We start from the raw sequence: 26,464 nt of genomic DNA, 5'->3' as shown, positions 1-26,464 counted from the left end.
GATTTAGATAAGCTAGCAAAAAGAACTTCCTCCTTGCAAAGATGATTAAGGCTGGGAGAGGAGAGGCTGGAGGGGTCTGTGGAGTCTTCTTCCTCAGAAATCATTCGTCATGATATCCCTCTTGCCTTGTTCTATGTGTTCTTCACCACCTAGGTCTTGTCTGATGAGGACACACACTACCTAATACTTTGTGAGAGCCTATGTGCCAAGCTCCTTTATGTACATGAACACATGTAATGTGTTAAGACAACCCTGTGAAGCCGGGGATATGTGCCCCATGTTACTAAGGCTCAGCAGGTGAAATTTAGCAAGCTCAAAGTCACACAATTTGTAATGGTGGAGACGAAATTCAAACCAAACCTGCCGGTGCCCAATCCTGAAGCATTCACCAAGCAGCTCTGCACCAGGGCGGGAAAGAGGTTGGCTTGGAGAAAAACGATCCCTTCAGAGAATCTCCCGGACTGATCCTACCGACAGCTGCCAGCAGTACCACAAGCTGTCTGCTGGGAAAGCGTTTTCCCTGTTTCATGCTTAAGAAAGCTGAAGCCTGGGGCAGGGAGAAGGACGGAGTCAGGAACCCAGGAGGCTGCCTCCCTGTCAGAGGAAGGCGGCTTTCCTCTGTGGCAGAAAAAGGACGTCTACACCCCCACTTTAATGAGCCTCCTCTCCTCCTCCCCATGGCAGCCTGCCAGTTCTGGGGAAGGCGGCTGAAGCAAAATCCCTGCTCTCAGGGGAGTCTGGCTCCCAGACACCCCGGGGGCTTTTAGCTGACTTAGCCCAGACAAAGCATCTTCCCATAGAGGCCAGTCTTCTATAAAACAGGGTGGCAAGATCCAATTTGGGGTGCTTGCCCTTTTAGCTGCAGGGGTAAGGTGTGGGGAGAGCCCAGCACTATTGGGGGCAGTGCCATCAGAGCTCTGTGACAGCCGAAGGGTCTTGTTGCCCTCCCCTTTGTCCCTCTCCTGGCCTCTCAGACCCTTCCCCAGGTCAGCCCTCCTGAGACTGCCCTCAGGACTCTGAACCCCCAAACAAGAAGGCTTTGTATTATGCGGCCAAAGGGCATGGGTTTAGGAGGCCTTGGTCGGCATGGTGACAGCGGTCTGTCAACCCTCTCTGCCTGATTTCTGCCCCCAATCACATTCCCGTCCTGGGTGTGATACTCCAGGAAAACCTACAGGAGGCCTTGGGGTGTCAGCTTGGGATGCTTGGGGTTCAGGACTCTGACCCCACCCCCTCCTCTTGAGTGTCCTTGACCTTACTCTTTCAGTTCTTCCTAGGGTCTTGGCCACTGGCTTCTGAGTAATGCCAAGGGTCAGGCAGGCTAACAGGGGAGGGGGTGCCTGCCATGAGGCACCTTGAGAGTCCTGTTGTCTATGGCCCTCCAGGGCATCGGGATCTCAGCCATGCGGAGGAATCAGGCCAGCAAGGAGACTGGGGTGAAATATCAGAAGCCAGGGAGCAGGGATATGCAAGAGGGGCTGAGAGAAGGGGCCAGACCCTGTCCTGAGTTGGATATATCCCCAGCCTGCCATTGGCCGCACAAGCCTGGCTGTGAGTAGGAGCCAGGAACTTCCTGGGCCAGGGTCAGACTCCTCCATCTCTGGGGCCTGGGAAGAGGGTGAGCCCAGCCCAGGGAAGTACTGCTCAGCTGTGCTACATCGCCACTCTCCCTGTCCCACCCCCATCTCAGGGCATCTGGCAGGGGTTTCCCATGACCTCCCCAGAGACAGGAGATGCTGCAGAGTCAGGCTTCACCCAGAGCCCAGAGCTGTGACGGCATCGGCATCTGCATCTGGTGGGGACGGCCAGTGGGGACTGGGCCCTGGGGATGCTTCCCTGCTGAGGAATGCAGAGCAACAGGAGGCTGGCTGTGGAGGGCAACGAGCCTCTCCCCACCGCACTGGCCCTGGCCCCCTGCCCACACTATATGCAGGATAGCTCTCCTGGGTGCACCTTAAGTCAGCCTCAGGTGGGACCAGACCAGCCTTCATAAAGGACAGGGGGCTTCACCTCAGGAAGGCAGAGGGATAGACACTCGGGCATTTGGGGATGGGATGGCAGCATGATTGTCTTTCCATACCCCAGAGCAGCTGGAGGTGAGAGAAAGTCCTCCAGAAACAGGGCACTGCAGCCAACACTGCTGCCGCCTGCCCTGGAGCTTCACATAGGGATCGAGGGGTGGATCTCTGTGGCCAAGGAAGAGCCATTCCAATCCAGCTTCCCTCATGGCAGGGAAGCAGCCTCTAACCCGCACCTAGCCCAGGGCCCTCTCCGTGCCCCTCCGGCTGTTCTAAGAGGGAGCGGCACAGAAGACATTGCTTTCCTCCTCAATGTTCTCAATACTTTCTAGAGGGTAAAATGAAAGGCTAGGAGACCCCGCACACATTGGGTTCTGCCGTTTGGTGTGTGTGAGGTGGGGGGCCAGCAAAAGACTTGGCTGCCCCCCAGAATATCCTTCCTGAGAGAGTGCCAAGGTGGAATTCAGGCAGGAAGACACATGCCAGGGATGGCTGCAGCGATCTAAGAAAGGGAGAGTGTGGCGGGAGAAGCTCCCCAAACACAAATGATGACAGCACGGATTTAGGAGCTAGGACCATGGTGGTGCCAGGCAGTCCCACGCTGCTAAGCAATCCCATACCGGAGAATCTGGACAGCCTCAGCCCTGCCACACATCTGCACAGCACCATGTGCCTTCCCATTTTCACTTTCCCACATTCATGTTTACGGCCACTGCATGTAGTAAAGCATTTGAAGAAACTGAGGCATAGAGACTTCAAGAACACAGCTAATTACCACCTCAATTAGGAGGCAGCCTAGAGCTGCATGAAGAGCATGTGTTCACAACTGAGAATACCGAGTTTAAATCCAGCCTCCTCCATGTACCACCTGTGTTTGCGCATGTATATGATGGGAATAACATCAGTCACCTGGCCAGTTGAATAGGATGCTGCAGGCACTGTAAGTGTTCAATACATTATAGCGCTTAGCTACCTCCTGGTTCATACTCCTCTCCATCACACCGTGCATTCTGCTCTAAATTAATATATTAATCAAAGGATTGGGGGTAAATTCAATTTACTAAATAGTTCACTGAAGCTTAAACTACAGAGACATCTCTTAGGTACACTTACATCAGGGCCTATTTTATTTTATTTTATCTTTGAGACGGAGTCTTGCTTAGTCACCCAGGCTGGAGTGCAGTGACACAATCTCAGCTCACTGCAACCTCCACCTCCCAGGTTCAAGTGATTCTCCTGTCTCAGCCTCCTGAGTAGCTGGGACTACAGGTGCATGCCACCATGCCCATCTAATTTTTATATTTTTAGCAGAGACGGGGTTTCCCCATATTGGTCAGGCTGGTCTTAAACTCCTGACCTTGTGATCCACCTGCCTCGGCATCCGAAAGTGTGAATTACAGTCATGAGCCACTGCGCCTGGCCTAGGGCCTATTTTTTAAAAAACATTTTATTTATATTCAATTCCTCAGGAATCTACTCTGCGTTTTATTCCCTCCAAAGATTTTATGTCTGTCTTTCTCCAAGCCACTGCTCTTCACAAATGAACAAACCAGAACACAGTGGCTGTTCCCATTTTCCAGTGGGTAAAACTGAGGCCCACAAAGACAAACAGGGAAGGCGCCCATGACGCAGCCAGTAGATGAACTGCATCAGCTCCTGCTCTGCCCTTTGCCCCCAGGGTTGCAAAAATAAGCATGCCAGGCACATATCACCTCTGCCACCTCCCTGGCCCCGGCCTGGGCCCCGCCCCACCTCCACTTGGAGGTTTTCAAAAGCTGAGATCCAATCAGGCAGTCAGGCTGGGTGGTGGAGGGGGAGGTTTCCGGGGCCTGTGGTTACTACACTCCACTTCCTTATGATGACATAAACCCTATTTCTGCAGCAGGAGGCCAGCACCAAGATTCTCAGGTCTCCACACAGCCTACATGAGGCCCTGTATGGGCCTCAGTTTCCGAGAGCTGTAAACTGGACACAGGTGGCATTGATTGGCACTGACTGGCTTTGGGACTCGGAAGGCACCCCAAATGCCCATTCCCCTACAGTTTCTTCGATCTTCTTTAGTCGTTCTCTCCCAAGCCACCACTGCTCTTGGTTCAAAATTCAGACAGTCATTGACCAAGATTTCAGAGTAACCTAGAACTAGGGAAATAACTGCAGCTAGAGAACCCAAATGGGAGAGGGCAGGGGTACAATCTAACATTGTCCCTTGGGTCCCTTGGGCCACCCCCCCCCCAAACCCCTCCCTATCCCCTACTTAACCCTGTAGTCTCAACAGATGGATGCTGGGCCGGCCAAGCACTGCCAAGCAGACTAAAGGAAGGAAGCTTAGGGAAGCCAGGCAGAGATAAGAGGGGAGGGGGCTAGGCAACACCGAGGTCTCCTCTCATGGTGGGGGCTCAGAGCTGGGGACTTGAAAGGGTCTTAAACAAACTTCTATGTGACTTGGCTTCCTTCCCCAATTTTAATTTTGCCAACTTGCATTTCTTAACAGCTACCCCTTTCTCCCCACATTTGTCAGGCCTGTATCTCTGCAGCCTGGGGCAGGTCACAGCTCCGCCCCACCTCTCTCTAGCCTTGTTACACACCTCCTCCCCCAGGTAACGGCCAGTTCTAGTCCAGCCCAGGAAGCTGAGAATCTTTACAGTACAAGGGGATTAATGGATAAAGGGATCACAGGGCAGGCTGGAGAGGCCGGCCTGGGAATCCCTTGGTGCAAAGCCGACTAGCCTGGGTTCAGGGACAGATGGGCCAGATTCCATCTAGCTGGGGAGGCCACGAGGTGGGGCTTTTGGGGTCTGCTCACCCCTGGACCTTCTTCCCTTACCCCAGACCCAGGTCCTGAAAGTTTCCTCCTCCGGCTCTCCAGGAGCCCAGGCCTTCACTGAAGCATTCCACAGCCAGCCAGCTTCGATGTCCTCATCCCAAACAGATTGCAAGGCCAAGAGTCTTGGGCCTGGCACTTCTCACCTCATCTAATAGTCCTGGGGCCTCTCTCCTCCACACACACACACACACACACACACACACACACACACACACACACACACATATCAGACTACGCCTGTCTCATTCCTGGTCTTCCTTGTCTGAAGAGTTGGACTCCAGGCTCGCTACAAGTTATTCTCATGGAAATTCAGAAAGCACTTCAGTTGGATACAAGAAAGGACTTCCATAAAGTCAGAAAGACAGCCAGACCTGGCAGGAGGTAGTGAGCCCTGGGGTTGGACTAGACCCTGGACAAGCCTTGCCCTTCCCATAAATGCTCTACTCTAGTGCAGCCCACCACCCAGTCTTTCAGGTGAGAGAAGTGATTTCTGGGGGTGCTGCAGGGGAGGAGGGGTAGAAGAGGATCTAAAAACAAGGAGAACTCCCCCTACAGCCCGTCACTGGCACCATCTGCTCTCCTTCCCAGCCCAGCCCAGCCCCAGCTCAGTCCTAAGCTCTCTGATTAGAAACTGGGTTCTGTCCAGACATCGTCTGCCTTCCACGGCCGGCTGCCCATTGAGGTCTGGCGTGTGCCCGGGCTGGGCGCTCATGCTGGGGTGGGAGGGGAGGAGTGGGTGGGGCCCTCACCTTCCCGGAGACCCTGCAAGACTGACTTCTGATGCTCAAATGCCCCACCCCCCATACAGATCAGCAACTTTGCCCCCACTTAGGGCAATCTGACTGGGAACCAGAGATGACACACATCACCGTGAACTGGGTGCAGAGGGCAGACATGATCCCTTCTCTGCAGAAAGGGTCCCGGGAAGCCTCTAGAGGTGGCAGTGGGAAGAGAATATCAGCTTATCCTCACTGTGCCAATCCCATGAGGCTCCCCGGGTGGGAGACCCACATCTTTTCACCCCAGTCCAGCCTGGAGACCCTGAACAGAGGTGGGGGCCTTTGTTTAGCTCTCTCCAGCAAGATGGAATCTAAAGGAAACCCCCCCTGTGGAAAGGGCACCCCCAAGCCCCTTCCTTCCCAGTCCTCGTTCACAATGGGTGGGGGCCAGAGGGGCCAGAGCTTCATTTCCCTTTTATGGTGTTCTTGGACTCTCCCAATCTGCTGCAGATGCCATATTTACATTTCTCACTCCCACCCCCGGCCATGCAACCCTCCCTCGACCTCCACAAGATCCTGCTGCAATGTCAGCCCCAGCAGCAGCCTGGCCCCGCCCCAGCCAGCCCACCAGGCACCTGCAGGGCTTCTCTTTGTCTCTCTGGCTGCTCAGGGCCAGGAAAGCTGTTCTCAAGTGATTCTTGAGTGCTGCCTAGGGTGCATGGGTGGGGGCGCCTCAATCTCCTTCCCTCCAGCTGAGCACTGATGAGTGTCAGCTCCTCTCTGGGCTGCAGAGGGCCAGCCAGGTGGCCGTGGCGAGGGGCATCTGCCCTGGGGCAGGAAGAGGAAAGCTTTTTCCTTGCCATCTCTGACTCTGTCTAGGAGCAACCTCCCCGGGTCCCTGGAATCTGGGTCACATATGACCCAAGGGATCTAGAGACCTGAGAGACCTACCCTAGACCTGGACAATCCCCCGCCCCCTGCATCATACAGGGCTGGGGCAGAGATAGACATTCTTTCCACACCCCTACCTTGGTGAGTAGCCCCAGATTGGCACGCTGCTGCCAATACACCCCTCTCAAAGAGAAAAAACCAAAGCAAAAACTGGGAGAGGTGGTGAGGTGTAAAGCGTCTCCACCCAGCACAAAGAACACAGATGGCTCAATTTCACAGCATTTCCTGCTCCTGCACCTTTGTGTACCCCTCCCAATAGAACCCACCCAGCCATGTCCTCTCCCTGTCTCATTTCTGCCGGCTCAAGTCCCAGAGCTGTTGAGAATGGAACCCCAGATAAGTCTAGGCAACCCTCCCCTGCTCAATTTTTGTCTGAGTGTCTGAGGATGGGGCATCCACATCACACCCTCCTGCCCTCTCAGAGGGAAGCACCTCAGATACACCTCTTCCTCCCTTCCTAGCCCCATCTCCTCTTGGGACAGGAGTGGCAGGATTCTCCCAGAAAGCCATTGACTTCCCACAGAAGGCCAAGGCATCATCCCAGGTTTTTCGTTGGTCCCCGCACCGGATCTTTGTCTGCAGATCTGGCTCCCAGGGCGGGTGTGCTGCCTTTGCTAGCTGGACCAAGAGCACATAACTAGCTGACTCGCGTGGATGAGGGGGAAATTTCCCTCTGGTATACCCGTATGAGACAGCAGCCTCGTGGGGAGGCGAAGAGGAAACACACAGACGCTCCGGCCTGGGCCAGGGCTGGGTGTGAAATACCGGATTTCCTTGTTTATTCGATTTTCTGATCATTAAGGGCTCCCAAGAGGGACCCAAAATTACCACCCAAACAAAGCCACCTTGCAGTAGTCCGCGGGGTCGCTGCTCCCCGGCGGCAGCCTGGCCAGCGCGCGGCGCCCTCCATCCCGTCCCACGCCGGCCCCTCCCCCGGGAGTGCAGGCTCCAGCCCGAGCGGTGCCCGCGCCCCCCGCCCAAAGCCCACGCGAGACAAAGCCCGAGCCCTCTCCGCGAGCCCCCTTCCCTGCCCCGGGTCCCTACCTGACGGCCACCTTGACGCAGCAGTCCCCCTGGCCGGCCATGGCCCTCTGGCTCTAGGGTCTGGGCGTGGATCAGAGGCGGGGGTCTGGGGGCCAATGCCCGAGGCAGTGGCTGCGGCTGCGGGAGGCGGGGGCGCGGGTGCGGCTGGCGGAGGCTGCGGCGGCGGCGGCTGGAGGTGACATGCTCGCGGGCTGCAGGCCGAGGGGCTCACCCGCGGCCGGCCCCCCGGGGCTGGGCCCGCGCGCCTCCTCGGGCCATCGGGCGGCGGCGCGGAGCTAGCTGACAGCCGGCGGCGCGACCCGCCGCTCCCTACGGCGCGGCACACGCGCACACACCTCCCACCCGGCCGCCACCTCCCGCCGCAGCGCGAACAAAGGGGGCGGGGGCCGATCCGGCACCGAGCCCGCCCCGAGCCCGCCCCGAGCCCGAGCCGGGCCCCGCCCAGCCCGGGAACCGCCAATCGAAAGCCCTAATGAGCAGCGGGGGCGGGACTCGCGCCTTTAAAGGGCCCTCTTGGCTCGCGGCCACGGGTGGCTGGGGGTAGGGGGCGGGATTGGAGGGTGGGAGTGGGAGGAGGGGTGGAGGCGCGGGACGCAGACCACGTTAGAACCTTGGCTCCTGGAGTGGCAGAACCTCAAGCCACAATGGGACCCTCATTTCATAAATGAAGAAACTGAGATTTAAAGAGGGGAACTACCGAAGGTCACAGAGCGAGTTCGTGGGTAAGCATGGTAAGAACCCTGGTCTCCCGGGGATCTCACAGCGATTGACGGTTTATAGTTCACAAGAGCCAGGAAAGCTTCCCTTCTGCATTTATTCCAGTAAATTCGCCAACCCTTCTTGAAGGGAGTTCTTGCTAGCCCCTAAATAAATTTCCCCCCACCCCCGCCCTGCAGCATTTTAAAGCTCGTGTTTTAGCTGATTCCTGGCCAGGCTCCTAGCCCAAGACTAGCCCCTCCCTACTGCTAGACGACTGTCCCATTGACCTTTATGACCCACAGATGACCCCACTGGGCCTGGCTCACACTCTGCTTGTTGTGGCAGTAGGGCCAGAGGGTCAGTGTGGGAGGCCTGAGCTGCCCTGGGGGAAAGGAAGGAACAAAGGGGGCCCTCAGTTCCGAGCACCTGGGTAGAGAGGCTGGGCGGTGAAGTGGGTGGGGAAGGGAAGAAGGAGGGCAGCTGCCTGCAGGAATGGATATAAAGGACAAGGAGGACCATGGAGACTTTAACACTGGGCCTGCATGGAGGAGGAGACCAATGCTGCAAAGTCACAATTCCCTTCCCAGTCCACCTCCCTCCCTCTGAGCCCAGAGGCCTCTTCCCTGCCCCCTGCCTCCCAACATTGGGGCCATTCACAGGGCCCCTCACCAGCTGCCCTCACTTCACCCAGCTCCCTCCCCTGGAAAGGGCCCAAGAGAAGGACCCAGCTGTAGCTCCAGATGTGGATGGGGCTCTCTGGGGGAGGGGAGCAAGGGGAGTCTGACTCCAGGCCTCTTACATCACCCTCAGATGATGAAACCATGTCAGAGATTTTGGCAAGGGTGTGGACTGGGGTCTGAGGATGCATCTGTTGGTGCCATCTTCCTCCCCTTCCCTCCTCCACTCGCAACCCACCACCCCCCGCAATAACTGCTTCATGCAGTAGCTCAGATCCCTGTTTGGCTTGACCTATTAAGGTCAAATCAAAACCAAAGATAATTTTAAGAGCAAATTTCAAGGGCCAATCAACACATCCTTTTCATCCCCATGGCAAACAGGAGGAGCACTGCGAGCAGTGCCCCCAGGATGGAGGCTGGAGAGGAGGTCTTGGTGGGATCCTGGACCTTTTATTAGCATTTGAATCTAGAGGAAGCTCTCCCTGGGGCCAGGGGATCACCTCTCCTGGACCAGGAGGCTAGCAGAATGTTGCAGTCAGATCCTGCAACATTCCTCCCCATCTTCCAACCAAAATAAGACGTGGGGAGGAGACTAACACATATGGACCACCTACACAAGGTATTTTATGCACATATTCTCATTTTATCCCTGTAACCTTGTGAAATAGGCTTTTTTATTCTTTTTAAATTTTGCAGATGGGGAAACTGAGCCTCACATGTATGAATTGCAGCATATAAGCAACAGACTCCGGATTTGAACTTGTATATCTTGTTCCAGACTTCCCAGATGACCACCAAGGCGGAAGCGATGGTGATGCCAAGGCGGAAGGGATGGTGATGCCCAGGCAGAAGGGAGCTAGGCTGGCCCAGGCTTTTCCTGTAGGCATAGCGGGCTCCAGGTTCAGCCTTCCCGGACGGTAATGTTGCTTTCTGAAGAGCTACTTTCCCGCCAACTCATCTCTGGACTTCTCTGGGGCCCAACTCTGATTTCCTGCCTGCAGGAGGTCCCCTCTGACTTCCGATAGTAGATGACCCTTCTGACTCACAGTTCTACTGCTGGGAAATGCCTCCAGAGCTGCTGCCCACCCCCTCTGCATCCCTCCAGGTCACTGGGTGTCGAGTCAGGGGAAGCAGGGATGCACATGGGTGGGAAACTCAGGCCTCCTAAATGTCAGAGCCTCAGGACTTTGGTTACTCAGAAGTAGCTCCCTCCTGGGCCACCAGGAAGCAGCAGGGCAGCCAGCATCCTGACATCACTCCTGGACTCTGCTGCTCAGAGGCTAGACAGAGAACCAAGGTGGGAAAGAGGCTTAAACCACAGCATGGGGAGATTTAGGTTAGGTGGGTCAGAGGAAGTTTAGGACAAGACTTGTCCTTTTCGGTCTCTGTCCAGCTTCAGCACAGCCACTGCTTCCTCTCTTTGGTTTTTCCCATCCCCCTCTCTCCCACCACCTCTATCCCCTTCCAGCTTTTCTTCTTTCTTTCCCTCCTTCCCAGACCCCAAAGTTTCTCAGGATTAGCTGCCCATGTGCATATCTCCCCCACCCCCAAATCTTTCCTCACTGTCTCACAGAAACAGGCAAACACACACACATGCACACAACCATGAGTGGCCCTGAGAGTTCCCTGATTGGACTGAGGTTGGAGCCCCAGCTCTTGTCCTGAGCTGAGGCCCTTCCCCCAGGTATCTTGGGGCTTCTTCCATCATTTCTCTTGACAGGAGCTGTGGGCGTCTGGGCAGATGGGAACCTGGGGGAGGTGTGGGGAACCCTTTCTGAGGCAGGAAGCTCCCACACTACTGTAGTTAAAATACTCCGGCAGCAACTTGGGGCAGCCATCTGGGATGCCCAGATCTCCCAGGACACTCAGCTCTCAACAACAACCCTATAGGAACAAATTAAAAACCTAAGAGATAGTTGTAGGCCCTGGAAATGTCTCCCAAAAGTGGCCTGAACTTGAGTTCTGTTTCCTTTTATCTTCTTCAGGGTTAGCATTGGGCATTGGCATTTACAAAAACTCTCTAAGCATTAAGCAAAAGTTATAGGAGTGGAAGATACAGCATTCTGGATCTCCAGTCCTAATACCCAGCCACACCCCAGCAGCTATGCATGGTTCCATGGGAGAACAGGCATAGCCCATCCTGCTGGCATATAGTCCAGCCACATCTTCCAATGCCCACCTGGAGACTGAGCCCAGTTCTGCCCAGCAACAGGAGCTCAGAGCTCTAGAGAGCCTCTCCTGGGGTGCAGACTCAGAGATCTTAGCTCAGGAGCAGACTTAGCCTGACTTCCTCTTTTATAGGAGGAGACAGACTTAGTTACAGAGGAAACCAGAGTTGTTATAAATAGCAAGGAAGGGAGAAAACTGCTATGGATTACAAACACACCATCAATCTTAAACTATTTTTAGTTTCAAATAATAATGAGAGTCTAATTAATGCTCTGTATAACTTCAAATGTGGGATCTTTATCTACCTTTCTACTTTGTGATGCTTTCTAATACAGTATGAGGGCCAAAGGCAGGAAGAGCTATGGGCAATTCTCAATGTTACCAAATCCTAGATGTGGAAAGAACCTGAGAAATTTAGTCTAGCCCTTTCATTTTCAGTGAAGAAACTGAGGCCCAGAGAGGTCAAAGGACTTGTCCAAAGTTGCACAGTAAGATAGGGACTGAGCAGTGACTAAAAGCCTAGTCCCTGTACTCCAGAAGCAGGGCAGTTCCACAACAGCACAATAGAACCCAAAGGCTAAACATCTATGGTTGGGCTGTTGGTGAGTTTATAGCCTGGATAAAAGTTAGGTCTGGGCCAGGTGTGGAGGCTCACGCCTGTAATCCCAGCACTTTGGGAGGCTGAGGCGGGTGGATCGCTTGAGGCCAGGAGTTCGAGACCAACCTGGCCAACATGGCAAAACCTCACCTCTACTAAAAAATACAAAACTTAGCCAGATGTGATGGCACATGCCTGTAATCCCAGCTACTCAGGAGGCTGAGGCACAAGAATCGGTTGAACCCAGGAGGTGGAGATTTCAGTGAGCTGAGATCGCACCGCTGTACTCCAACCTGGGGAACAAAGCAAGACTCTGTCTCAAACAAACAAACAAACAAAAAAAGTCTGAATGAAATAGCAAAAGACAGCCCAGAAGCTGAAGTGTGGTCTTCTGTGTCCCAGAGTTTTGGGTTCAAATCCCAGCTCTGCAACTGACTAGCTATGTAACCCTGGGCCAGTGTGTAACTACTCCAAGCATCAGCTCCCACATCTCAAAATGAGGATAATCACACTCACTTCATTACAGGACTATTATGAGGTTTAAATGAGGTAACGTGGGTCAAGCATCCAGCACAGTGCTCAGCAAAAAATGGATGTTAATTTCCTTCACATTTCTCTTGGATTCTCTATCCCTTCTTCAATGGACTCCTATCCTCTAACTGGACAGAAGGGCAGATTTGTTATAAAGCAGTCACGTGAGGGATAAGAAGTCTCACATGAGTGTGAATGAAGCTGGGGGTGGGTGGGGGATAGTTTATGGCAATGAAGTTTGCCTGGCGCAAGTGGTCAGTGTCAGATCCAGAGGGTGGGAGAAGACAGATTTGCGGAAAATTATCCATCCTCTGCTAACCACTCAGTGACGGGCCTCGGGGTCCGGGGTCAGTGTTTGCAGGGGAGGAGGGAGGCTGGGCATGCTGGGTCCTCATTGTACACAAATACCTCGGGCCTCAACCTCACCCGTGTGCCACACTGTGCCAAGGGTGTTACATAACATTTCTCTTTTAATCCTCACAACAATCTATGAGGCAAATACTGTTCTCGTCCCCATTTTGCAGAAGAGGAAATGAGCTCAAAGGTCACTTGGCTAGTGTAGTAGTCATTAGTGCTGTCTCCAAATATTTCCGGCTCTCTGCCTTCTGGCACAAGGTAGGACTGCATGTTCTCACTCTTCTTTGATGCTAGCTGTGGACATGTGAACAACTTTAACCAATAAAATGTGGCGGAACTGATGTGCGTTAGCTCTAGCGGAAGCATTAAGACTCTGGCACCCTCACACCTATGTTGTTCATAGAGTGTAAATGAGAAATAAACTTTCATTGTGTTAAACCACTGAACTTACAAGTTGTGTGTTGCCATGGCAAGCCTGGCCTACCCTGACACAGTTAGGAAGGGGCAGAGCCAGAGTTCGGAGGCCTGGTCTGTAAAGATGCCAGATGGCGTGAGTACCTTCCAGAGATCGACCTGCTTGCCTAAGACACACAGAAGCCCCTTTCTGGGCTACTTAGAGCCCTGTGGGGCAGGGGAGGAGGGTAGGCAGCCTCCCTACCCTTATCTCTTTCCCTCCTGATTTGACTGTGATTTTATGGGGTTTCCAGGTTGCTGAGCCCGGGGGAACTGACTAAATGAGTGTGGTTTTGTAGGAACACTTAGGGGCTCATAGTTTTCTGGTTAGCTACTACTCATAGTCTTCTGGTTAGAAGTGCTGAGCTACTTCTCAGGGCTCTCCAGGAGACACTCTGAGAAGTAATTGGAAAATTCCAACTTCCTCCCTGCCCATCACCCAAATAGGAAATAGCTGGGTATCAGGACATGCCTGCATTCACTCCCAAATCAAAGATAAACCCTACTCAAGTCACTCTTTGCTTTGGGACTCAGTTACTCCTCTGTGAAATGGAGCCACTTCAAAGGGTTAGGGTAACTGCTCAGAGATTCTAGAGGAAGCCCATTCCAGATTGTATAGATCTTCTCAGAGGTGCCTGCAAAATGAGAACAGCTACTATTTCTGAACATTGTGCTGGGCATTGCACCAAATGCTTCAGATTCATACGGTCATGGAATGCTCACACAACCCATGGAGGTAGGAACATAAAGAAAGCCAGGATACCAAGAGGTGCACAAGGTCACATTGCAAGTGGTGGGCAGGGTTCAAACTCAAGCATGCTGCCTGCCCGTTTCATCCTCGGCTGAATTACAGGGAGGGAAAAGGATGAATCTGGTCTTGGCAGCTGCTGAGCTGCCAAGAAAGTGAGCACAGCCCCCTAAGGAGTTATGAGCTTCACGTGTCTACATAAATACTTGCCCATGAAGGACCCCAGCAGCTTTGTCATAGGCCCAAACTGGAAACACCACAAATGTCCATCAACAGGGGAGTGGATTAAGAATCTGTGGTATATCATATGGTGGGATATTATTTAGCAATAAAAAGGAATGAACTATTGATACATGATAGAATGTGGATGAATCCCCAAATTCATTATGCTCAGTGAAAGAAGCTAGACGAAAAAGAGCACATACTGTACAATTCCACTGATGTACAAATTCTAGAAAATGTAAACTATAGTGTCAGAAAGCAGATCAGTGGTTGCCTGGCAAGGGGAGGGACCTGGAAGGGGTAGGAGGACATGAGGGCATGAGCAATGTTTTGAGGTGGTGGGTATATTTATTTATTTATTTTTTTATTTTAGATTTTTTGAGACAAGGCCTTGCTCTGTCACCCAGGCTGGAGTACAGTGGTGCAATTGTGGCTCACTGCAGCCTCAAGCTTCCCAAGCTCAAGGGATGCCCCCCATCTCAGCCTCCTCACAGGCGCACACCGCACCACCACACCTGACTCATTTTTGTATGTTTGTAGAGACGGTTTCACCATGTTGCCCAGACCGGTCTCGAACTCTTTGGCTCAAGCAATCTGTCAGCCTCAGCCTCCCAAAGTGCTGGGATTACAGGTGTGAGCCACTGCACCCGGCATATTTATTGTCTCAATGGTGGTGATGCTTCCGTGGGTGTATGCTAATACATCTGTCAGACTAATCAGATTATACACTTTGAATATGTGCAGATTATTATACATTAATTACATACCTCAATAAAGCTGTTGAAAAGTAACTTGTCCCAACTTCTTTGTTCAAACAGAGGTGCAGAGTGATTGGTGACTTCTCCTGGGCCATGAGGACAGTCAGTTAAAGTCCTGGCTACCTCTTCCTGAGACCACATGGCCTATGGCTTCATGGAAGGTGCCACCTCCCAAGAAGGGGCTAGTGGCAGGGAAGTCGAGAAACAGAGAGACGGAAAGGTGGCATAAAACAGGAGAGGGAGACACTGGAGAGGGGCCGGCAAGAGGCCAGGCTGGGGACGTCAGAGAAGAGGAAAACAGAGATGAAGCCACAGGCCTGAGGACAAGGAAAGAGGAGAGACAGGAGATGGGACCCCTTCCCAGACCTGGTGATGAGGAGGAGGCTCTGAGCAGTCCTAGCCAGGCCCCAGAGGAGCCATTCCCTTCCTTTGACAGATGCCACCCGTGTACGCCCCTGCCCCCGATGAAGTTAACAAATCACCACCACCAGCCTACCCTGGCCTGGTTGCTGTTGACGTTCAGTCCCCAGGATGCATCATTTTCTTGGATTTTAATAGATAATTGCCTTGGCCAGACCCTGCAGAGCAAATTGCCAGCAAATGTTCATTTAACACTTTAAAAATCGAGGGGAAGAGGAGAGGGCTTGGAGGCAGCATGTGGAGAGAGGTCAACCTCTAAAGTGCCAGCTCTCCAGAAATGCAGCCAGACTGAGGGTTTTAAGGGATGGTAGTGAATGCCAGCACTCCAGGCAGTGTGTGTGCTGAATCTCATAGGATGGTTTTAGGAGCACTTCAAAGGCCTTTTTGACCGAGATAGTCACGTTGGCCTGAGGTGAAACAACTCTGGAAAAGTTAGTCTGTGTCCTCCCTGCAACCCTTGTATTTCCTGACACTTGTATCAGTAGACAGAGGAGACCCTTGGCCTTAAGGAGAATTTGGGAATTAGGATCTAGTGAAGATGCGGAGAAGCAGGAAAAGACCCTTTTTTCTCTTTAACTTCTAAACTCGGAGGATCCAAATAGCAGGCCAGGACTGGGTGGAGCAAAGACGTTAAGTCATAACCAAAATTGAAAAGAATGTAGAGGAAGAGGCCCTTTTCTCCCACCCTCCAGTGATGAGGGTCCCTTGGGCTGGAAAAGGGGAAGGAGGAGATAGGGGGCTAGGCCTTGAAGGAGGTCAAACCCTAAGACAAGAGGATCAGATTTGGGGTGCTGTGAGAGGCGAGGGGGGTCTTCCCGGAGAGACAGTCAAGCTCTGATGGTGGCTGGTGCTAGAGTGGCTGGGCCCCCACCTGCAGACCACTCCCCATCATCACTGAGTCAGCCTTCTCCTCCCCGCTCAGAGGGGACTCAGAGAGGGACCTCTCAAGGTGGTCTCAATGAGAAGAGGTACAGAAAGCCCCCATCAATTTTGGTCTGTATGCTGCCTAAGAACCACCCTCCTTGGTGAACCCCCATCCTAACCATTTTGTGTGGTCAAGACGCATATAAACTGTCCCAAAACAAAAGACAGAGAGCAGGGACTACTAGAGGGTGAGTGGATGTACTTGGATGGGTCTGGCTAGTGGGGAAACCGACCCTCATTATACCAGGTGAAATATAAAGTTACCATTTTGTAGACAAGAAGGCATAGAATATTGGCAATTTCAAATGATACCATCTAATATGTTCTATGTAGCAGTCTCTTGCATTTGTCCACCTTTCCTCCCTCTCTCCCTCCCTTCCTGCCTTCCTTTTCCCCTTCCTTCCATTTTTTCCTTGCTAGGAATACAAAGTTGATAAAGATTCAATGCCTGCCCCTGAGAAACTCACAGTATGCTTGGAAAAAAACAAACTGCAAACCCCTAATTAGGATACAGTGTAATAAATGCCAATAATGAGAGTTATCAGGTGCTCTAAGAGCACTAAGGAAGCAGCAACTAAGTTTACTTGGGTGATCAGAGAAGACTTGCGGGAGGCACTGTCAGGCTGAGACCCAAGGAGGAGTTCATTGGGCGCAGCGACACTGTCAGTAGAAGCCTGAGAGCGCGTGGCCTGTGCAAGAGGGAGTTGTTGAGTTGCCTGTGGTTGGGCTGGTGCTTGGCAGAGTGTGCAAAGGGTTTCAGGCCAGATTAGTGGAGGATGAGTGGGGATTGGAGGGTAGGGGTGGATTGTCATGTGAGCCTCACAAGAATACAAAAAGTAAGAGGCTTAAGAATAGTGTCCAGACTCCCGCTGGACACCTGGTTTCACCATTTCAGGGTCAAGTGACTGCAACTAATTCACTCAGCCTTTCTGAACCTCTGTTTTCTTGTTATAAAATGAGATTAGTAGTAATACCTATTTTATAGGTGTTGCAGTGATTACATGATATGAAAGGCAAAATGCTTAATGAATGTTATAACCATTATTGTTCTACAGATGAGGAAACCAAAGGGCAGAAACATTTTTAGGAGAACACACAAGTGGGAATGGGAGTGGGTGTTCTCCAAGTCCAGGGCCTCGCTCTGCTGCACCCTGCACGTTTCAGGACAGCCTTTCTGAAGCTTGGCTGAGGAAGCCTGGAGTCTCTTCCTGGCTCTTCTCGTGAACTTAGTGATGTGAGGTACATGGGGTTGTTTCCTTCCCCGGGTCTTCATTTCCCTTCTCCCCACCATGGAATCTCTCTTTCTTCATTTGACTTTATTTTTATTTATTTTTTGAGATAGGGTCTCACTCTGTTGGCCAGGCAGGAGTGTGGTGGTGCAACCATGGCTCACTGCAGTCTTGACCTCCCAGGCTCAAGGGATCCTCACACCTCAGCCTCCCAGGTAGCTGGGATGACAGGCACGCACCATCATGCCTGGCTAATTTTCTTTGTTTGTTTGTTTTGTTTGTGTTTGGTTTTTTTTGAGACAAAGTCTCACTCTGTCACCCAGGCTGGAGTGCAGTGGTGTGATCTGGCTCACTGCAACCTTTGCCTCCTGCGTTGGAGCAATTGTCCTGCCTCACCCTCCCGAGTAACTGGGATTACAGGTGTGCACCACCATGCCTGGCTAATTTTTGTATTTTTAGTAGAGATGAGGTTTCCTCATGTTGGCCAGGCTGGGCTTGAACTCTTGACCTCAGGTGATCCACCCACCTTGGCCTCCCAGAGTGCTGGGATTACAGGCATGGGCCACTGCGCCCAGCCTCCTCTGAACCTTTCAAACTCCAGTGTCTGTCTCACCAAGGTATGCGATACCATCGCATTTTCAGCTGACAAGACCAGAATCATCACTTGCCCCTTGTATTTGTGGCCAATTTCTTTTAAAAATGCTTCTGTGCTTTGGTTTCCTCAACTGGACTTTAAGTTCCATTGAGACACACAGTTATGGACCACAGGGGAAAGTAACCATGGAATTAGAAGGCTGGAGGGCACATCCCAGATCTGCCACTTACCAACTATAGACCTCTCAGTGGCCTCATTAGGAAAATGGCAGGAGGATGACCTGTGGTGGGGTTGGCATTGTGAACTGTCAGCCCCAAGGCTGGGGTGACATGGTACTAGGGATCAGATGCCAGAAGAATGGGGGCATAACCTTGTGAAATAGGAGTTGGGGTTAAGCTCAGCCTTGCCTTGGCAGTGTCTTCTCTAGCAGTCTGGGGCAGGAGCCGGCCTCTACATCCATGCCAGTTGGTGAGAGCTGGCAGGGCCTCTAGGAGGACGAGGCCTGGTGCTAAGGTGTGTGGGCTGCCCATTGCTGCTTCCCTGTGCCCCCTAAAGTGCCTCGGAACCCCCAAGGTTGGCTTCCTCCTGTCTTACAGATCTGACCCCATCACTAGCCAGCATTAGACAGAATCAAAACAACAGCTTCCTTCCATTCCTGTGCCAGGTCCTTCCTCAATCACATTTGCATCTCACAACCACTTTAGGAGTAGGAATGACCTTCCCATTAGACAGAGTGAGGAGCAGAGACTTCAAAGGGTTATATGAACTGCCTGACCATCGCTCAACATGGATACAGGGAAAGGGGATTCGGGCTTCCAAGGCTCTGCTCGGAAACACCTTACAGACAACGGCCACCACCTCCCTGCCTCAAGAACCCAGGACAGGCAACTTGGCAGGAGTCCCTCAGGGCCAGGGAGCTCCTCCCCATTCTGAAGACAGACTGGAACTGAGGCCCACCCTCTTCCACCTTTCCAGAGACCCTCCAACTGAGCTCCACACCCCCCAGATGGAGGGCTCCCCTAGCCCCCACAGCCCCAGCATGCAGCTTTGTGTCTACCCCTCCTGCCAGCCACACCCCGCCCCTTCTGGCAGAACCCCCCACCCAGCAGCTGGGCCCTGTGTCTGCAGGGAACTGTCAGGGAGAAGACAAGGGTCTGGCAGACACTGTCCCTGGCCAGTGCCCCCAGGTGACAGAAGGGGGCCCACCTGCTCCTAGGGATACACTGTCTGTCAGGGGGTCCTGCTGAGGGGCGTCTGTCTTCTCTGTATTTGCCCACTTTCCCTCCCTCCCACCTCAGGCCTCATCCTGCCACAATTTGTTCCTTTTAGGCTTTGAGTAGCCCGGCAGCCCTATGAGGGGAAACCCGCCTATGAGTTGAAGCGAAGCTGGTGCAGAGGTAGGATTTTGCACATTCTGATAAATTACAACATCTTATATGTTGCAAAGGAAAATGCCTGAACTTTTCCATAGAGTGAAGACCTAATAGGAAAGTTTCTCAGAGCCTGTGTTTACACATGTATCTGTTAGTTAGGCTGGGAGGGACAGCATAGATTTGACAAATGGTGTACCATCAAGGATGTGGAATTAGATGCTAAACTGACTCCCACCTTGGCTCTCTTATGAGCTGTGTGGTTAGGCAAGTTACGTTTGTTCTCTCTGTGCCTTTTTTTTTTTTTTTTGAGAAGGAGTTTCGCAGTTGTCGCCCAGGCTGAAGCGCAGTGGTGTGATCTCGGCTCACTGCAACCTCTGCCTCCCAGGTTCAAGCAATTCTCCTGACTCAGCCTCCCAAGTAGCTGGGATTACAGGCACACACCACCATGCTCGGCTAATTTTTTGTATTTTTAGTAGAGATGGGGTTTCACCATGTTGGCCAGGCTGATCTCAAATGCCTGACCTCATGTGATCCACCCGCCTCAGGCTCTCAAAGTGCTGAGATTACAGGTGTGAGCCACTGCACCTGGCCCTCTCTGTGTCATTTTTGCAAAGTGAGGATGATGATACCTTTCTTAATTGTTAAGAGGATTAAATAAATTAGTATAATGGCAAAACCCTTGGAAGAGGGCCTGCCATATAGTTCGCTTTCTTTTTTTTTTTTTTTTCAGTCTTATTTGTCACTCAGGCTGGAATACAGTGGTGCAATCATAGCTCACCTTGAACTCTTGGGCTCAAGCCGCACTCTCACTTCAGCCTCCCAAGTAGCTAGGGCTATCAGATCATGTTACCACGTCCAGCTAATTTTTAATTTGTGTGTGTGTGTGTGTGTGTGTGTGTGTGTAAAGACAGGGATCTCCCTACATTTCCCAGGCTGGTCTTGAACTCCTGGCATCAAGCAATCCTTCCACCTTGGCCTCCCAAAGTGCTGGGATTACAGGTGTGATTCACTGCATCCAGCCCTAGTTGACACTCTATATGTGGTAGGCATTACTACGAGATGTTCAGATCCCTCATAAATAAGAGTGTCCTTTTATAAAACTTTACAGCATACACTTATGTTCCATTTTATCTTGTCTTCCCTAGAGATGAGCCAATTGAGCAGGAGACAGTGTAAGCAGCTGTGGGGGTGTTGAGTACTCCCTCCTGCCTGTGGGAGCTGCACCGTGGAGTCTAGCTTGTTATCCTCCAGAGGCAGAGCCCCACCTCCCTGCCTCCTCTTGGTATAGATGGACAGCCATGGTGGTGGAGGCTGCAGAGCTGAGCAGGTGATACTGGGCAGCGACCCTGCCGCGGGCAGGGTCCACACCCCATAGCTCTTTCCTGCATTTATTTAACAAGTGACATTGAGCCAGCAATCTCTGTTGAAAGTGCTCAGCCCTGGAGACAGAACTGTGAACAACGTGGACACAGCTCCTGCTTTGTGAAGCTTGGTGTCTGGCTGGGGTAAAAATAAACAAGCAGTTACAACACAGTTACGATCCCTACTGTAACGGAGGAGAGAAGGCAGCCAAATTTCTGGGCCAGGCTACAGAGAGTTTGGGGGTGTTCAGAGAAAGCCTTCTGCAGGAAGTAATAGCAAAGCTAAGGTTTGAAGGGTGACTAGAGCTCAGTCAGGTAGAAGGCTCAGGACGCTTCCAGAGAGAACAGTACATGTGAGCTCAGAGGTGAAAGCTCCCTCTGGGTGGGGCGAACAGGAGACTTGGGCAGGGTCTGATCTGGGAGAGGCTTGTGAGCCCAGGCAAGGGTTTTGCTTGCTATTCAGGGGCTTTGGGCATGCCTTTAAAAGTTTTCAGCAAGGAGACAAGATGACTGGTTCTTCCTTTTAGAAAGATCAGAGACAGATGGGGAGCAAGAGAAAAGAGGAGACTGGAGGCCCGTTCAAAGGCTGTCACAATAGATAAAGCACGAGATGATGGTTGAACGGATCAGGAAAGTGACCGTGAGGATGAAGAGAAAGGAGACAGATGTGAGAGATACTTAGGAGGGCAAATCTGTGGGGCATGGTGGGAGGGGGAGGTAGGCATCCAGGACAACACCCAGACTTCTGGTTTGAATAAGGAGTGGGCTTCCCCGAGACCAGCAACACCAGAGGAGTAGCAGGCTTTCGGGAAAGGATAAGAGGCCACCACTGGACAAGGTGAGCATTAGGCACAAGTGAGACATCTATGCAGAGTTGTCTGGGAGGAGCAGGATACAGATCTGGAGTTTAGGACAGATTTTGACTAGAAATACGGATTTTGGAATTTCTGGCACATACACGCAACTAAGATATGAACGTGTACTACATGAGAAGGAAAGGTCAAGGAGACAGAGTCTACCCGAGAGGTAGGCAGGCCAAGGGAGAGCTCCCAAGGAAGATTCAAGTTGGAACACTCAAGGGGTACGAGGAAATTCAGGAGATCTGACACTCAGGGGGAATTTCAGGCAGGGAGGAGGGTAAAATGTGTCTCATGCTGCCTGGAAGTCAAGTAAGGTAAAGATGTAAGAGTCCACTGGGTTAGCAACCAGATAGTGACATTGGTGAGTGTGGTTTCAGAGAAGGGGTGGGGCAGAGGCAGACTGCCTAGAGAGGAGAAATGAGAATGGAAGGGGAAATAGAAATGTGGACAAGGAGACCACACAGGTAAGAAGTTTGGTCCTCAGTCAGGAGCAGTGGCTCACGCCTGTAATCTCAGCACTTTGGGAAGCTGAGGCGGGCGGATCACTTGAGGTCAGGAGTTCAAGACTAGCCTTGCCAACATGACAAAACCCAGTTTCTACTAAAAATACAAAAATTAGCTGGGTGTAGTGGTGCACACCTGTAGTCCCAGCTACTCGGGAGGCTGAGAGAGGAGAATCACTTGAACCCAGGAGGTGGAGGTTGCAGTGAGCCGAGTTCATGCCACTGCACCCTAGCCTGGGTGCCAGAGTGAGACTCTGTCTTAAAAAAAAAAAAAAAAAAGGCCGGGCGCGGTGGCTCACGCCTGTAATCCCAGCACTTTGGGAGGCCGAGGTGGGCGGATCACGAGGTCAGGAGATCGAGACCATCCTGGCTAACACGGTGAAACCCCGTCTCCACTAAAAATGCAAAAAATTAGCCGGGCGAGGCGGCAGGCGCCTGTAGTCCCAGCTACTCGGGAGGCTGAGGCAGGAGAATGGCGTGAACCCGGGAGGCGGAGCTTGCAGTGAGCCGAGATCGCGCCACTGCACTCCAGCCTGGGCGACTAAGCGAGACTCTGTCTCAAAAAAAAAAAAAAGGGTCAACAGATGATAGATCATAGATGACGGATGGATGGATGGAGGGAGGGAGGGAGGGATGGAGGGATGGATGGAAAAAGAGAGAGGGAGACAGAAATAGGGAAATAGGATGGCTACAGAGTCAGGCTGCTAAGAGGGAGTCACCTGGAATGTGTTCCATGCAGCTAGAAGGGGCCTACAGAGAGGCAGAGAGAGGGGATAAGGGCTGGGGTAGAATCCGAGCAGCTGGCAGGAGAGCACTGGCTTCCACTGGGTCAGAAGGGAAGGAGGAGAATGCGACAGCAGAAACAGGTGGGTTCATCAGTGTGGGGACAGGAGCTGCGGGAGGAACCTTCTGGTAGCTTCTATTTTTTTTTTTTTGTGGAGAAGGGAGCAAAGCTAGCTGCTGGTGTTAGGGTTTGAGCAGAGAAGAGCATTGAGATTGCTGCACTGACAGGGACTAGGAAGCATTGGGGCCCTGTTGAGACTGGGGGCAGGGACGTACAGTGCATTGAGAGTGTGAGTGTCCCTGCCCTGCATGACTGATACCCTAGGCCTGGCTGAGAAGCCCAGAAGCTGCCTGGGGGTTCGCCAGGAGGCTGCACGGGGAGGCCAGTGTGGTTTCCACAGCAACAGCCACAGAGCAGGCGCTTGGCACAGGCTTAATGACGGAATGGCGAGAAGAGCAAGGAGTCCAGTGAAGGGGGAAGGATGCTGTGGGGACGCAGAGGCCCTCGCGCAGAGTCCTGACCTCGCCTCTGGCTGTGCACCCCAGGGCTGTCCCATCACCTCTCCATGCCTCCATTGCCTCATCTTTAACGTGGAATTCACACCTACCTCGCATGGTTGTGGTGGCAATGAAATGAATATTGTAACTGAAAGTGCTTTGTAAACATAACGTATTGCGGCCCCTGGCATGAGAGCAGGTGTGTAGGTGGCACACAGCAGGCACTTGGTAAACAGTAGCTACTGTTACTCATCGTTACTTGGTGTGGCTGAGAGGAGCCCTGGAGAAGGTAGATCTTTGGTATTCAAGGCCATAAACAGGGGGCAGTTGAGGGCTCTGTGAGCCTGTGTTGGCAGTGGACTCTGGCCAATGCCTCACGGTCACAGCTTAGAAGATGTTTGGCATTGGTGTGACCTGGGGTGTGCGATTGCTTCTGAGGCCACCAGTCCTTCCTGGGGTTGCTTGGTCCCGGTCAGTGGACTTGGCTGTGGACTTCCAGGAGAACCCACAACAGGTCCCTCTCTGCCTCATGCAGAAAAAAATCCAGATGACCCCTCTGTCTTTCTCCATGCCCAGTCTCCCAAGCCCATGGGGAGGGTTCCTGGGGAAGGGACTGGGGGAGAGGGAAACACAAGTGTAGAAGAGTCCAAAAAACTGGACAAGCCGAGGCCAGTTGCCAGTGTCACAGGCCTGGAGATTTTAATGTCCTGCAGGTGGGAGTGACCCTAGGCCAGACAGACACAGACACCAACTAGGCCTTTTTGAATGACATCAGAAGCTCCATCCAATCATGCCTCTTGCTGGTTGAGGGGCAGGGCCTGTCCAGCTACTTCCTCCCCACTTTTTGAGGTGGTTCCTGACCACCCCGCCTCAGGCCATGCATCTAGCTGCTGCGAGGGAGGGAGGCTGCTGTGGTGGGCTAGCCCTTCTCCACCCCAGTAACCTCCCCACCCCCATTGGTCATGCCAGCTCTAAGCCCATGCTGATGCTGTGTGGGCATCACAGCCTGGGAGGAATAAGGGTCTTCTGGGAGCCCTGGTGCTGGTCAAGGCTGCCCAGGGAGGAACCGAGGTTCAGGCATCCCAGGGAGCTAGCCATGCCCTCTGGGGCCTCTCGTCTTTTCAGTAGCTCTGTTGCCATGACCTCCACTTCCTCTGGTTCCATTTGGCAGGCATCTGCCAGGGCCTGGCCTGTTGCCATGATGAAGTTTGCATCAGCTGCCAAGGTGCCCAGGCCCCCTCGAACCAGAGCCTGCAGGGAGGAGAGGAGGCTGGGTGGGGTCTTCCTGGGGAGCCACCTTTGGGGACCTGCCTGTTGGCCCTACCCTCTCTCCATGCCAGGTCATCACAGGGCCACCGCTCAATGCAGCCACTGCTGTGACCCAGCCCCCGGCTCACCTCTTGGATCAGCAGGGTTGTAGCTGGCGCTGAGCACCTGGAAGTATTCTCCCCGGTGCTCCTGCTGTGGGGTGTCTCCTCGTGCAGAGACCCTGGTGTGGAGCTCCTTCTGTCCTCAGGCATGGGGGACTCCACCCTGGGGCACTGTTCCAAATGCACAAAAGCAAAGACCCCCACGGGGGTGCTGGAGCCCACCAATGAGCAAAATTCCAGATCATCTGAGGGCAGCTCAACCAAGATCCACGGAAAGGGGAGGATGAAGGGATCCCCTCCCTTCTGTACTATTGGACACATTGCTGCCCAGCCTTCCCCCGCCACGGTCCCACTCCAAGTATCAGGCCAGGCAGGGTCTCTGTATGGAGTTTGCTCCCAGGCCTCTGCCCCTGTTACCTGGCAGGGGGCAGGAGGTGCCTGGCCTCTGGGCATTGCCCTCTGGGTCATCAGTCCCTTTAGCTTCTCCACACAAGGTTTGCTGTGGGGTCCTATGGGCAAGAAGGGGCAAGGATAAGAGGGGCTGCTGACTCCTGCCAGGAGCCATGAGTCAACAGAGGCTTGCTTGGCCGGCTAGCCACACTCTGTGAGCGCTCTGAGATTCTCACGGCTGCAGAAGATGTCTTAGAGGGTAGACACATGATGAGGCCCAGCCAACTCCAGGCCAGGCAGGGCTGCCCCAACTTTACTGGCCCTGGTAGCTCTTCTTGAAGGTTTGGGAGAGGGGATAAGGGCCAGAGCCTCTGGCCAAGCTGGTTCTCTGTGGTCCCTGGGTGTGTACACATTAATGTGAATGTGTGTTGGGGAACACAGCAGTATCCTTATTGCCACTAGCCCCCAGCCTCCCTGGGGCTCCTACTGTCACAGAGCAGTCTAGATCATACTAGGAGACTTCAATATCATTTGCGGAAGGGCCCCAGAGTCAAGACATCAGTGTGTCCAGGGGCTGCCCTTCCAGGGACCTGGGGCAGTGTGGGGACTCCTGCGCTGGGGATGGTGTAGGGGGCTGGGTGAGTTTCCTGGGAGGCCAGCAGAGGGCCCTTTAGCATGCACGGGCTTTCCCCCTTCCACCTCATTCAGCCACCTAGATGGTGCCCTGCTTCCCCACTTGGACAAGAAGCTGGCCCTGATGGTTTTCCCATTCCAGGGCCCAGATGATTGCCATTGTAACAGGCTCCCAAGCCAGCCCTCCCAGCCAAGTTCCCAGACTCTAAGAAAAGAGTGGGGCTTCCCGGACTCCTCTGGAAGAAGACTCAAGCTTCTTAGATGCACAGAATGCACTGACCCAGGGCCCTGCAGGGTTGGCCAAGGGCTCCTCCTCTGATAGCAGATGTCTCTGTCTCTTCTGGGAACTCCCTTTCATAGTGGACACTGAAATGGAAGCAAGGCTGGGTAAACCAGAGAAGGCTGCTAGCTCTCTTGCCATCCCTGCCTCTCTGTGGCCCCAAACATCCTTTTCCCTTAGAGCCTGTACAAGGCCAACCTAGTATAGTAGCCATGACTCCAGGGCTGACCCTCCCACCAATGTGCCCCAGCCAGCCCTGACTCTCTAGGAGGAAGGAGCCCAGTGCATTCTTGACTCCACTCCTTTGCTCAGTTGCTCCCTCTACCCTTTCTACATTCTGTTCATCTTCCAAGGCCCAGCTGCAGCTTCCCAGCCTTTGGAACCCTGCTTCTCCATCTCGGCCACACACAGGATCACCTGAGGAGCTCAAAGGTGAGTGGTGGCTGTGTCCCACACCCAGCATCTGTGGTGAGGCCC

The 26,464-nt window shown here is 53.0% G+C and overlaps 2 protein-coding genes and 1 long non-coding RNA gene across 16 annotated transcripts in view; 1 reads left to right on the top strand and 2 right to left on the bottom strand.

Annotated features, from left to right (window-relative positions):
* KIF21B (kinesin family member 21B) overlaps nt 1-7,928 on the bottom strand; it is a 75,151-nt gene extending 67,223 nt beyond the window's left edge. For 5 of the 9 annotated variants that reach the window (XM_021928794.2, XM_021928795.2, XM_021928813.2 and 2 more), the window contains exon 1: nt 7,557-7,911. In XM_021928794.2, coding sequence (XP_021784486.2) covers nt 7,557-7,597 — 41 coding nt within the window. In that variant the 5' untranslated portion in view covers nt 7,598-7,911. Of the gene's footprint in view, nt 1-7,556 lie in introns of all 9 variants that reach the window. The other 4 variants (XM_021928815.2, XM_021928819.2, XM_031657288.1 and 1 more) reach the window with 1 other exon arrangement.
* Nucleotides 7,929-8,134: 206 nt separating this feature from the next.
* Nucleotides 8,135-15,548, top strand: LOC103878797. Of its 5 annotated transcripts, none has more exons than XR_004179312.1 (3): nt 8,135-8,278; nt 9,629-10,229; nt 14,829-15,548. It is a non-coding gene; the product is annotated as an uncharacterized LOC103878797 (long non-coding RNA). The 5 variants fall into 5 exon arrangements; XR_001896437.3 differs by having other exon boundaries at nt 9,711-9,849; nt 14,829-15,544; XR_001896438.3 differs by having other exon boundaries at nt 9,629-9,849; nt 14,829-15,544.
* An 8,434-nt stretch (nt 15,549-23,982) lies between these two features.
* The window catches only part of CACNA1S (calcium voltage-gated channel subunit alpha1 S), a 74,508-nt gene continuing 72,026 nt past the window's right edge, over nt 23,983-26,464 (bottom strand). For both annotated transcript variants that reach the window (XM_003893329.4, XM_009190366.3), the window contains 4 exons: nt 25,988-26,073; nt 25,102-25,193; nt 24,712-24,855; nt 23,983-24,565 (listed from right to left, as the gene is read on the bottom strand). In XM_003893329.4, the coding sequence (XP_003893378.2) occupies nt 24,314-24,565; nt 24,712-24,855; nt 25,102-25,193; nt 25,988-26,073 (574 nt within the window). In that variant the 3' untranslated portion in view covers nt 23,983-24,313. The remainder of the gene's footprint in view (nt 24,566-24,711; nt 24,856-25,101; nt 25,194-25,987; nt 26,074-26,464) is intronic.

Source organism: Papio anubis, chromosome 1 (genome assembly GCF_008728515.1).
Source record: "Papio anubis isolate 15944 chromosome 1, Panubis1.0, whole genome shotgun sequence".
Taxonomy (NCBI): domain Eukaryota; kingdom Metazoa; phylum Chordata; class Mammalia; order Primates; family Cercopithecidae; genus Papio; species Papio anubis.
The sequence above is the reverse complement of the archived record's forward strand: the minus strand, read 5'-3'. Positions and strand labels throughout refer to the sequence as shown.